This window comes from Marmota flaviventris, chromosome 2 (genome assembly GCF_047511675.1).
Source record: "Marmota flaviventris isolate mMarFla1 chromosome 2, mMarFla1.hap1, whole genome shotgun sequence".
Taxonomy (NCBI): domain Eukaryota; kingdom Metazoa; phylum Chordata; class Mammalia; order Rodentia; family Sciuridae; genus Marmota; species Marmota flaviventris.
The window spans coordinates 86,272,079-86,285,416 of record NC_092499.1 but is presented as its reverse complement, the minus strand read 5'-3'; the positions used below and the strand labels follow the sequence as shown (position 1 = coordinate 86,285,416).

The following is a 13,338-nucleotide window of genomic DNA, read 5'->3' as shown; positions in this document are numbered from 1 at the left end:
TAGTTTCCTTTCAAATTTTCCTTTATGCTGTTGTTGCTACTCTATTCTGGAGTTGGTTCACAGTCCACTGGAGGAAAGAATGATGGTATTCATTGTTACGTTGGAAGAGGAAAATCCCTCTTTTTTATAGAGATATAAACACTAATATTAAAAGTATTTTGTTATTAATAAAAAGCCAGACATATTTTTATAATTATTTGTTAAATGAAATCTAAATTTAAATATTGCATAACATTTGTCTAAAATGGACTGCTTTATATTAAAATTCATGTAATGCTACCATTTCTCCAATTTAAGTCAGTCACCATCAAAGAATGTTCAAGCTTGCTATGTTTTTTTTTTTTTTGGAGCTAAATATAGTGATTCATATAGTTTGAAGGCATTATCGGACCTCTTTGCTTTTAAACAAGAGAAAATGCACTGTGGAAATGCTGTCTCTCATTTTTAAGGTCATTGATTGGGTTAAAAAGGCAAATGCCTTTTTTCGTTGAACTTCCTTCAATTAAGCCATTAACCTTTTAAAATAAGTGTATTCAAAAATCTATCAAAAAAGCTAAATGAGATTTTAACAAAATCCTGACAATTTCAGCTTAAACATATACACAGAAACCATATGTGCTTAGGAAGAAATATATACACACAGGCATTGTTTACAGAGTGTGTTTTTATATTTGGAAGACACTGAAGGAAGAGTTATTCCATACATACATTATCTGAAATGTACATTCAGATAGCCCACATAGATTTTACATTAAGAGACAGAGATATCTCTATCCACAGTAAGTAGATAGACAGACAGACAGACTTCAAACTTGCACTTGCAGTGTGTTTTTTTTTTTTTCCCTCATCTCCGGGTACTGCTTTTCAAAATCGCCTCGGGCTACAGAACAGCACCTCAGATCCCCAAGGCCCACTGCCTGGCTCCTAATAGCCACTCTCCATCTGTGTCACATGAACAGCTGATGAGATCGCTCCAGTGTCTGTATTTTGGAGAGCACATCCACCCAGGTTAAAATGCTAGGGTTGCCAAGGAGCAGTCAGAAGCCATTAGTGTGGGTGAGAATTTGCCTTGCAGCAGTTCCTTGGCATGGTGGAAAGCGTGTGCACGTGTCCCTGCGTGAGCCTGTGTGTGTGTGTGTGTGTGTGTGTGTGTGTTCTTGTGCAGGCGACCCCCTGGTGGACATGGGTGTGCAGGAGGGTAGGCAGATGCAGACTGGATTCTATATATCCAGTATTCAGAAAGTCAAATGCCTTTTGTTTCCCTGTACACTGGTTTGTTCTTTCACTATTTGGGGTCTCTGTTTCTCTCCCTCTTTTTGTTTTTTTATCATAACAGAAGGCAAAGAAAAAGAGAACAACAACTTCGGGGTCATGCTCTAGTGTTTGGGCAGATGGAAGGGAGCTGCTTTGCCTTGGGGCAGGGTGGTTGTAATGAAGTGGCCTGTCAGTCTGTAAATAGTGAGGGTCATCTCTTCCATGTGATGGAGGGTATCGCATTGCAGTGAAAATGGAAATGTCAATAAAATTAATCTGCCAGCTCTTTGCTGTGGTTTTTCTGCTTCTCTGGTCAAAGAAGGTTGAGGGTGTTTTCTGCGAGAAAGGAAAAGAACAGGTACAGGGAAGCCCACAGAGCAGATCTCAAGTTAGAAGGCCAGTGACCCAGCGGGCAGGAAGTCTGTGTTGTCGCACAGTACAGGAGTCGGGGAGCGGGTCTGGCAATGAGCTGGTGGATCTATAGCATTCCTCGGGAAGCTCCAGAGCGTCCAGCTCAGGCTACATTGAGCACAGAGTTTATTGTTTTAGGCTTTCTTGGACAAGGTTTTTACTTAGCATGGGATTTATGGCATTTACTGCTAATGAATGTCTATTCTTAAATTACAAAAACCCCCATCTCAGCGCAATTCCCAGATGTCCTTCCAGGACCCTGGCTTCTTAAACACCAGCAGGGAGCATAAACTCTCCACTTCTCTGTTTTCCTCTTTCGTGTGGCTCCAGGCTAATGATGTGCAAGGAAAACACAGCCATCTATAAAGCCCCAGTGCTGTCCCCGTATTCTTCATTTATTTTGCATTTGATTATGCCACAAGTCGGATCTTGTTTCTTTCCTTTTTTTAAAGTTATTAGTTCAAATATTAATGTAGGGATATGGCATATATTGCTGCTCTTGATTGATGCCTTCCCAAAAACAGGAAGACGTGCTCGTATGAATTTTAAGAAAGTAGGGGTCCTGCAATGCCTTGCCAGAAGAGTTTTTCAGATACATAATTTAGATGCCCTCCAGGCAGGCTTTCAAGGCATTTTTGCCGGAGGGCAAGAAAAAATAACTATGACTGTTAAAAGTAAATGATTTTTGCTAATGCACAATTAATGCCAGAGAAAAGCACAGAAGAGAAAGATGTTGATAGAAACTTCTGATTAAGTGAGCACCCTACCTTGATGTGTATCTTTTTCCCCCCTCATGATCATTATCAGTGGTGCAGAGAGCTAAAAGTTTTCATGTCATGCAAATGCCGAGTGCAGGGTCATATGAGGAGTGTGCGAATGTGCGTGCTTAGGAGGTGACAGTTCTAGGAGGGGCTGAGCAGGCAGTGCGTTATGTGCAATCAACAGTGACACAGTTACTGTCACCTATGCAGGCAGCCTAGAATATATAGACTACAGAACATTTAACTTGATTACCCTACAGTATGTGTTCACTCTGGGCATGGGGATGCATTTCCACCGAATGGGTTTTCTGATGGCGGTTTTCCCACATTGGATTCCATAATTGACAAAGAGCTACTGCACTGTGTCAAGCACACAATTATAATTGAATTAATGATATGGGCGAGTGTGAGACACACAAAATTAACATTTGAAGAGGCCTGGTTTAATTTTGTCTTTTACATATTTGTGTCTCCAATTATACTTTAATGAAAGAGAATATACCCGCTTAATGGATTTCTTTCAACAAGCTTAGCTGAGCTCGTCATTAGCCGCACATTGTTGTTGGCACCCTTACTATGTTTTCTCTAATGCGTTTTCATTTCTTCCTACTAGGGGACGGTTTAGACAACAGTGTAGCTTCACCTGGTACGGGTGACGATGACGATCCAGACAAGGACAAAAAACGCCAGAAGAAAAGAGGCATTTTCCCCAAAGTAGCAACAAATATCATGAGAGCGTGGCTCTTCCAGCATCTCACAGTAAGTCACAATGAGAGAGAGAGAGAAAAAAAAAGTTTTTGTTGTTTTGCTAAGTTCTTCTAGCGAATCTCACGATTAGTTTAAAAATTAAGAGTGCCTGTTTTTCTTGAAATCTGATGACCAACAAAACAGTTCAAGTGTTATCAATATTACCATGCAAACAGCATCCTCCAGTAGGTAGCAGGGTTTCATTTTAAGAGGCCAGCAGTGGACCTTACTCAAAGTGGTCAGAGATCCTAAACAGTATATATGAGTAAATGTGTTTTTTTATGCTGAATGATATGAGAGAAACCTCAGATAATGCAACCACAACTAAAGGAAACGGCTGGAAGGAAGGAGCTCACAAATCCATAAACATTGCTGATTATTAACAAAAGCCATCTCTTCCAGGAGGCAAAAAAAAAAAAAAAAAAGTATCTTGCCACATGCATGTCCAAGCTCACAGTATCAGGTGCAGCTTTCTTTGATGAAACAGTTTACAAATATGTCATGTATTAATATGACAAATGCTGAAGGGTTATAGGTACTATAATGCCTTTGTTTGTAAGGTGGAAATCAAAGATTTCTTTTTTGCTGTTCAAGTCCATTATCTTAAGAACTAACCCTGTTCACTTCCGGGAGAGGATTAACCATGTGCAACACTTTTAAAGTAACAATTTATCTTTATTCTCCTTTTTGCAATGGGTTTTATGTGTCAGTATATACTGTTGACTCTAAGACTCTCGTGACAAAAAAAAAAAAAAAGACAATATACTTTTACAGAGGAACTAGGAATGCTTACATTTTATTGTCCACTTGGAAATTCTGAGAAAATGGTAAAAATTTCAGAGGATGCTTCTTGACATGATATTGTTTTCAGACCATTCTGTTTCGGCTAATGCTTAAAAACAGAGGAGCATGTTGGAAGCTGAAGGTCTTTGATTATCCAACTTGTGTGTCGCCATGCTGAATGACATTAGTTACAGTGTCATGGGTCCAGCACAAGGTTCCACTTTTATTTATGATGGTGGCTGCTGATCTGCTCTTCTCACCGGAGCTGCAGAGGGCAAGGGGTGGTGCGGTGGTGAGGAGGGAAAAGTGATAGATTCACATTCCTAAATCGGCCATTTTGATGTAAGGACATTAGTAGCAAACTAAGGTGTATCGATCTGGCCTGTGGTGTCAGGATTAGCTGGGAGAACCAACGAGGCTGCCGTGGTAGTGGTTATTCTTGCCTTGCAGCTATGGCCATTTCAAAGGTCAGGGCCCTGCACGACTCGGCTCAGAGGAATTAGACAGAACATGCGGTCTCTGGGCTGATTACTTAACCAAAGACAAAATAATGAGTCCTAAGCAAATACTGACTAATTGAAAGGGCTGTAAATCCATTACATATTGGTCAGGGATAATCAGGAGTATTTAATCACTTTTATCTATTCAGGAGCACTGAAGCTGCAACAGCAAAGCCCTGAACCTTGCCATGTGGTTATTATTCTCATCATTATCAAAATTACTTCACAGCTGTTCTTTGCTACATCACCTCAGCTGGAGATTTACTAACCTGTAAAATGTTTTTAATTTGGAAGTCGAGTGAGTGTGAGGGGAGGGTTTTCTCATTTTTAACCCGAGGTTTGTTTGGTTAGAGTAGCAACTAAGACAGACAGGGTAGCCGCCTATGGCAGACGGGCTGCTTTCTCCTGACCAGCTCACCTGGCTGCTTTCCTCGCCCCCGTCCTCTGTCATGCTCTGCTTTTACTGGTCGAAAATAAAGACTTGGACAGTTGCTTTTCCAAGCAAACACCTGCATGTGTTTTCAGCCTCTGTGTCATCCAAACCAATGTCACAGAATAGCGGAACCTAGAGGATTTGGCTGCTGTGTTTACCAGTGAGGAAACTGAGACCCAGAAAGGGAAGCAACCAGCTGAAGGTCAAGCTGAGTCCAGGACCCAAGCCTTCCGAGTCACCACCTCATGTACTTTTTCACCATGTTATGATGACTTTGCTAAACTCATTATCATCTTTAGCAGTTGCATAGAAATCTCACAGTCTCTGCCATCAAAACACTCAGAGTCAGAGGGGGGAAATATGGAGAAGCCGAGTGCTGTTTTCTTTGCTTGATTTTAAAACTTCCTGTTCCCCCAGCCTTTCTGCCCATATTCCGTGGGTTGATTCTCACGTGGAAGTGTCAGGAGCCTCGGTAGTTTTCTTGCCTTGTCCCGAGAAGCTCATATCTCCTATCTCCTTGTTGGGGAATGTGCCACCATGCACTGTGGCCACTGGCTGAGAATCGTGGGTGACCAAGGATTCCAGGGCATTTGGTTCTATTGTACTGTGAACTAACTGTAAGAAGTTATCCTCACCCCAGTAGAGCATTCATCTAGTTAAATGTGTACAAGGCTTTGTGCAGAATTCTCTGTTCAACTAAAGTGTTTAATGAATGTCTATCCTTGGGGTGGGGAGAAGACTCAAATAACCAGAGCCCGGGAATCAAGAAACCTGCATTTCAAGTTCAGTTCGCCCCTGTAAAAAGGCTGAATCTCTGTTAAGCCCAGTGAGTTCTCTGGACTTTCGTCTTCCTTGTTTTCCAAATGAGAGGGACACATTGCAGCATCTGTAGCCTCCTTTCCTTGATCCTACATTCTGGTGCTGCTCAGGGACATTAAGTCAGAGCCAGGCTCTGCCTCAGCCTCTATCACCCTTTCCTCTCCCCTTCCTCCACTTTACTGTTCACTAAGTGCTTTATTTTCTCTTCCCCATGACCTTCTTTCACAACTTGGCCCCTTCATTACTTTCTCCCACTGTCCTTGTCTCCCATCCTCCTTATCTTTTCTGCATCTCCCTTGTATCTTAAGGAAATCCCCCCCACTCCGTTTCTCTTTGAAAATGTTTTCCCTCTTCATTCACACTTTACTCCCACCAGAGAGAAGAGGTTCAGTAACTTTGATGAGGATGGTCCTGTAAAACTTTTAGTTTCCAATCTTTAATGAGCTCAAAGATTTACTCAGCTGTAATTCTGAGCTCAGAAACCAAGAATAGAGAGCCCTAACTAGCGACATGTTAATTTAGACTTCTTTTCTTACATGCACTAACAGGCATGAGGAAGTCCTTGGAAATAGAGATGCCCCAGTATATTTTTCTGTCATTTAATTAATTTCAACTTTCAAAGTGAAATGTTGGCTAGAGCTCACTGAAAATAGATGTAGTCTAAATTATTATTTCATGTAAATTTCTTTACAAGTGCATGATTCAATGTGCATTCCTCCATTATTAGTCTCTTTAACATTATTTCAAACTGGTTTGTTCCCTTTTGTGCAGTATGTCCTGTTCTTGTATTACAATAATCCCCGATGTACCCTTTTTTCTTTCTTTTTTAAAAAAGAAGCTAATTGAATTATCTCATTATTTTAATTTGTTAAGCAAATGTATTTTGCATCTCAGGATGTGTTCTTAAAGAAGGGGGCTGCTGAGGCTTTGCCCCCTGAATGGGCCATTGGCCCATTTTGACATTCATGCATTCATTAACTAGTAGAACATAAAAGAACTCTGGTTGTATTTTTTTTTTCCAAACACCCAACCAGCATGGAGCAACTTTTTCCAATAAGCCACAGGGGTCTCTCTACATATGTTCTCAACTGCAAGCTATTGTCACCTATTCTGAATACCTCAAAAGGCCCAGAGGGGAAAAAAAGCCCACCTCAACAAAGGCCAACTGTAGCAATTGTTAAGTCTTAGTCTCAATATGACAAAAATCATTAACCTTCGTTTTTTCTTGGAAGAACAAATTCCACTACAACTGTAACAGTTAAAACAATCTCTGAAATTCCTGTGTACTACCAACTTTAGGGGGGAAAGGGTAACAAATGTTGATAACTGGTTACAACATGAAGAAAATATTTAAATTAAATCCAAAGTGGAATTTTAAAACCTCAAGCTATTTGATGAATTAGAGAGTTTCCATGTTCAGAGTCAAACACTTTGAATTGGCTTCCTCTGAGTTTCCATAATTACTTTATAGTGTCTAACCACCTATTTCCAGAATATCTTAATAAAAAAAAAAAAAAACTCCTTTAGAAAATTCACAATAATTTTTAGGAAATAAACTCATAAGTATTTTTTTAGAAATTCAACTAACAAAGATGTTGTACATACATTACTCTCTTCCATTGGTCAATGGCTCTGCCTGGCTTCTCTGGCTAAGAAATATAGAGAAAACTGGAGAAAGAATCTATTAGAAATGTATGTGCTTTTCTAGAAAGGCCTCAATGTAAAAAAAAAAAGAAATCAAATTGTAGGAAAGTATATTCCTTTTGCTAACACATTGGAGATTATGATATCATCATAAAAGTAAGCTTGCCATTGCAACTATTTTTATTTGACTTCAAAGATAGTCAAAGAAAGAAACAGCAATAATACCCAGGCTGATAGTTTATTTATAACCATGAAGAACTCCTCCCCACCAAGAATCCCTCATTGATCCCACTTGGGCTCTCAGGCACACTTTTGAGAGCCCCCCCTGGTTGTGTTGCAGAGAGCTTACTTTTTTATGGAAGAAGAACAGGAAGTGCTCACACCCAAAGACCACACTGGCTCCCACCAGTTTTTAACTAAAGGTCTTATTTGAAAACACAGGGATAAAACTCATCTGTTGAAGATGTGTGTACTGAATCAGAAGAAAGTTTTACTTAAATGTGACATAACATCATGCAGCCTTCTTAAAATCACAGGTTATAGACACTGTGCCCTTTGTCCGTGGCAAAATGCTTTGCCCCTCTTCATAGCTGTAGGTGTGGGAAAGAGAAATGAAGCCGACCACTCAGTTTTCACTTATTTCATATCTTGCCTATTAGAATGTGTTTCATGAGATTTGGTAAAGGTCTGAGTTTGGTAATAAAAATATGTTTTAACATACATCATCCTTCTGAGTCAGTGTTCCCAAGTTATGAGTAAATACAGTTGTGTCTTGCTTTAGAGAAACATATCTCGTCAGTGAGTTCATCAAGATCTTGTTACAGCAAAATTAGTTATCTCCAATTTGTTATTGCACTGTATGTGTGAACACACATACACACACATGTGTGCACAGAGGGAGAAAAGGAAGGGAGGAGGGAGATAGACTAATTTTGCTTTTTAACTATTACTTTTCTTTTTTTTTTTTTTTTTTTTTGAGAGAGAGAGAGAGAGAGAGAGAATTTTTTAATATTTATTTTTTAGTTTTCGGTGGACACAACATCTTTATTTTATTTTTATGTGGTGCTGAGGATTGAACCCAGCGCCGCACGCGTGCCAGGCGAGCGCGCTACTGCTTGAGCCACATCCCCCATCCCCAGCCCTTAACTATTTCTTTTCATCTTGAACAGATCCTGATGGATTCTTTTCTTAAATGAGGGAGTGGAATGTTTAGGTTGAGAGCACAGGGTGTGGAATGTGCAATATAGTAAATTTTTTTTTAAGACATAACTCTGAGCCTTATTTTCCATATCTGTACAATGGGGATAATTCTAGACACACCTAATAGAGTTATTATGGGGTTAAATGAGATACTCATATGTACTTAATATAAAGTAACTATAATTCTTGGTTTAATCTAGTTATATGGCTAGCGAGAAGCATTGCTTCATGGACATGGGCATCGGAAGTTACTACATCCTTTCCTGGCACTGTATGAGACAGGGAGACAAATAAGTCCCCAACACCTGCTAGTAGGAGAGAACATGCTCTAAACCTCACTTTCTAAAAGCTGAATCAACATTTTCTGGCAGCTTGTGGATGCTAGGTGAGAGCATCCTGGAGTCCTGGTATCAATCAGAAACAGAGTATCCTGGTGAGCCTTCTGGGATGGAGTGGGAGGTGGAGAAGAAACTGGTGATGCCTCAACTGGACCTTGGTTTAGTAGAGAAAGCTCCTTTCACCCTTTGGGTTCTGGTCAATGGAATACAAACTTGCCTGCTTCCTCAGAGTGTTCAAGTCTAGACTCTCTGAGAGACACTGTGGAATGAATTTCAGAAAGCCGGAGGGGCACTGACTATGAAATTAGACCTGGGTTTGGGCTCTCTGGTCTTGGGTAAGTCATTCAGTCTTTCTGAATCTGTTTCTTACCTTCAAAATGAAAATAGTAGATATCTGCCCTACCTACTGGTGGGATTGCTGTGTGGCTCCAAAGACACAGTCAGTTGGTATGCTCCAACATGGTGCACAGATTCAAGTATTTTGGAATTTTGATTGTGTGCTTGGTTTTCCAGCTGCTGGAGGCCTCTGGTGTCTCATAGACACTGGTGAGGTTAAATGCATAGTACTGCCTACCTCATTTATCCTATGCCAATGGCTGTACTTGTCCATTTCCAAAAGCATATCCATGAGAACACTGTGACTATTTTATCAGTAGACATCTTTTTAAGGACCTTGAATAACTGGTTAACTTAATCAGTATTTCCTAGATACTAGTTATTTCTACTAGAAAATTAGTGCCTCTATGATTCGGAGATTGGTCTACTTAAAAACTAATAGCTATGGGCCAAATTCATACCAAATATGAAATGCTGGCCTTATTTATACGGTAAGAGACGAGATAGCCTTTCTCATATTCAGAGATGCAAATGTGCACAGAATACAAGTGAGGCTCACAGGCTGAGGAATCCTAATGTGGATGCACATGCAGAACACAGCTGAAAAACACCAGCAGAGAGGGAACTTCCCTCTCACACGCAGAGGAGTAAGGCTGCCCCTCACGGAGCCCTCGCATTGTTTTCCTGCTTGCCAGGAGAAAACATCTGTGAGTTATTTGAATGGAACCTTATACTGGAGATCACTTGAATTGGTGTCATCCCTGTTTAATTTCAGGAAATGATGTCACAATGCATTAAATAACAATGCTGGGTGATTTATTTTCCCGTGGACATGCTGTCCTAAGCATTCCTCTTCTCTTGCAATGTTTCCAATTAACTGTAAGCTTGAGTGTTCTTCCTATTTCATAATGATTTTGAGGGGTGGGGGCAGGAGATTGGGGTGGGAAGAGGAATAATTTCTGAGGTTGCTGAGGTTCAGAGCTAATGGCACATCCATCATGTGCTTATTGGGACAGGAGAGTACTAAAAGTCCGGGTTGTGATCACCAGTGGCAACCTGCAATAGTGTTGTTTGGCTGTAAAGAATGTCTGAGAAAGAAAGCCTGCATGTTCTGGTGCTAGCTGTCTCCAGAGCCTCTAGATAATTCTAATAGCGACCTTCATACTGTAGCTTCTGCCTTTATTAAAGTTTCTATGCACTCCCTTCTTCAGTAAAGAATAGAGGACATAAGTCAATTCTGTGTACCATCTGTCGGCGTTTTTACAATTTCTCAAATTAAAGAGACAGGCCAAGAAATTTAATGTTGTGTTGAATCCTAGAAACTCTTCTAGAAGAAAGAATATCGCAACTGAATTGACTCTGTCACAAGGGGAACATTGGAAGCTTCTGTGTCATAACCTTTGACTCGTAGTTCCAATTTGGTATTTAGAATTGGATCATGAGGGTTTCTGCAGAGGGGAGACTGAGGGTTTGGGATTCAGCAGCCTTTGTTCACATGGGTGCTGACTGACATTGAGGCAAAGTCAATGGTGAGGTGGTGGTCCAATGGCTTTTCATGGGGGTGAGGAGGTACATGGTGTCCCCTATGCAAAAGCATTTCAGGACACAACATTTTGATGTACTGCAGACAGTCCAGATTAGAAAAAAGTTTACCTGAGACATGCTAAGAAAATTAACTCCCAGATTGTGAGCTACTAACTGACAGTCATTTAAAAAAAAATAGTCAATGATTATTAGGCAGGGCAGAGGGTTTTTAGGGCACTTAAAGTACACTGTATGATATTATAATGGTGAATACATGTCATTATACATTTGTCCAAACCTGTAGAATGTACACCGTCAAAAATGAACCCTAATGTTAGCTGTGAACTCTGGGTGATAATGATGTGTCAGCATAGTTTCATTTTTATTGTAATATATGTACCACTGTGAATGGGGTATGATAAGGGGGGGGGGTATACTGGAGGCAGAGGCAAGATGTATGTGGGGAAATCTCCGTGCCTTCCTCCCAATTTTGCTGAGAACCTAAAACTAATCTAAAAAAATGAAGCCTATTTTAAAAAATAAGTAATTGAGTGAGAGGATTGAAGAATGAAATGCTTACTAAATTACCATTAAAAAGAAGTAAAAATAATTATTAGCTCAAAGTTTACCATCCATTTTTATAAAACATCACTTGAAGTATAATTGTTTAGAAATAAGTGGAAGAATTCAAGGAGATGGGGAATTCAGGACCCTTGAATAAAGGAAAATAGAAGGCATGTGCATATGTGAATATTCAGCTCTTTAAAATTCTAAGAATAGAGTACCATTAAATTCTGTTTAGTGAAACCCCTGAATATTCATTCAAATCATAGAAAAACTTTTCCATTTCTTCATTCCACATGACCATCATTTTCAAGAGTGTTTTGTGAAGAAGTAGAATTATTAGAAATTAGAGGCCAGGTTTCCTGGGCTATGAGAGCAGTGACTATCCTTCAGCTTTGTGGCAGGACAGGGTCATAAAGTGATCTTATTTGTTCAGGATCAATTTTGAGTTTACAGACTGTTACTGCACAGATTTTCAGAGGACTCCTGGAAGTCCTGCCTTCTCTGAACTGTAGTCTGTTTTTGCAATTTGGAACAGATTATGAAGTGTAAAGATGATATCCAGCCCTACTGCTCCTGTTAAGAAATACAGACTTGGGTAGGAAGCATTAGGTTGGTTGAATGGAATTTGCCTTATTACATTTATGTGCTGCGTGCCACTTTCTAAATTGATTGGCAGCAGTTGTTTACAATACGCAAAGTAATCACTGGCACCCTTTAAAGGTGTATTATCCTTTTAAAATATAATAGTAATGCCATTTTCATGCTTTTACATTTGCTATTCATATTTTGAATTGCCAAGTCCCAAATCTGCCAGCTAATTTAAGTTGTCTTTATCTAATCGTAGATAAGTTGTCAAGTCACAATATAATGGCAGATAATTTTTTGTAAACTATAGTTTCACTTCTTGGTTATAATAGATAACACAAACATTTGTGAATCTGACTTGAGTGTCCACAAAAAAAAATTTACAACTCAACAGATTATTGTTGTGGGATACTGGGATGACAGAAAATGAAGATATATTATTACTTAGCTATTCTGAGCATTATAGGACAATAACATGGACCAACAACCAGCCCTTTTCCAATCATTGCCCCAAATTTGCTGAAATATGATTTGCCTAACATAACTAGATAATGAAGATACACTCCTGCTAATCCCTGCACCAAATCTTGTTGATACTCTTAATTTCAATACCACATTTATCTTATTATAATATGACTGTCTAGATTTTTTTTTCTTTTCTTTGAAGTACACCTCTACTGTTGTAAATAAACCAGAATTAGTTTTGGCTTGAAAATATGTAGCAATTTCATAAGTAATAATTTAGAAAGGGATTCTCCCATGACTTTGGTCATACTACAACGGTAAAATTAAAATGGCTTATTTCTTTTTCTAGAATATATGGTGTGACTCTGTCACAAGCTGACAATAAATAACCCAAGTGTTCTGGGGGTGGTGCTACTCTGGTCTTTTAAAAAGAAAAAGTTTTTTTTTTTTTTTTAATCAATAGATGAGATGAATGCTGGATTATTCCCTGTAGGTTTGGAGACACGTTGGAATTCTCTATAAAAGCAGTCTTATTTTTTTCCCTATGGTGAAAAGTTATAGGTTCCATTTCAGTGTTTCAAGATACCTGCAGGCAGCTCATGAGTTGGTACACTTGTTTTAAGCCCTGCCTCACAGTGGATTTTTTAAAAAAGTGCTAAGGGAGCATGGAAATATGGGGTCATTATTAGTCAATTATAGGCTCAGTTTTTGCATTAGTTTCTGCAAAGCCTAAGTTGAGAGCTGTGTGGCAAAATCTCACTGATTATTTGATAGCTTTTTGATAAAGACCGCTCTTATAGCTTAATCCCAAAGCTTTTATGTTCACTGGTGAACTGTTTAAGTGATTATCAAATATGACTGTGTTCCCATGCAGGCATCAGGTTTTTGTATGTTTGTTTATTTTTCCCTGAGGAACTGAAGGTTGAACCCAGGGTTTCACATATACTAGGCAAGTGCTCCACCACTGAGCT

At 39.4% G+C, this 13,338-nt stretch overlaps 1 protein-coding gene across 8 annotated transcripts in view; it reads left to right on the top strand.

Annotated features, from left to right (window-relative positions):
* Meis2 (Meis homeobox 2) overlaps nt 1-13,338 on the top strand; it is a 204,430-nt gene that overhangs the window by 59,180 nt on the left and 131,912 nt on the right. For all 8 annotated transcript variants that reach the window (XM_071608073.1, XM_071608071.1, XM_071608074.1 and 5 more), the window contains exon 8: nt 3,040-3,185. In XM_071608073.1, the coding sequence (XP_071464174.1) occupies nt 3,040-3,185 (146 nt within the window). The remainder of the gene's footprint in view (nt 1-3,039; nt 3,186-13,338) is intronic.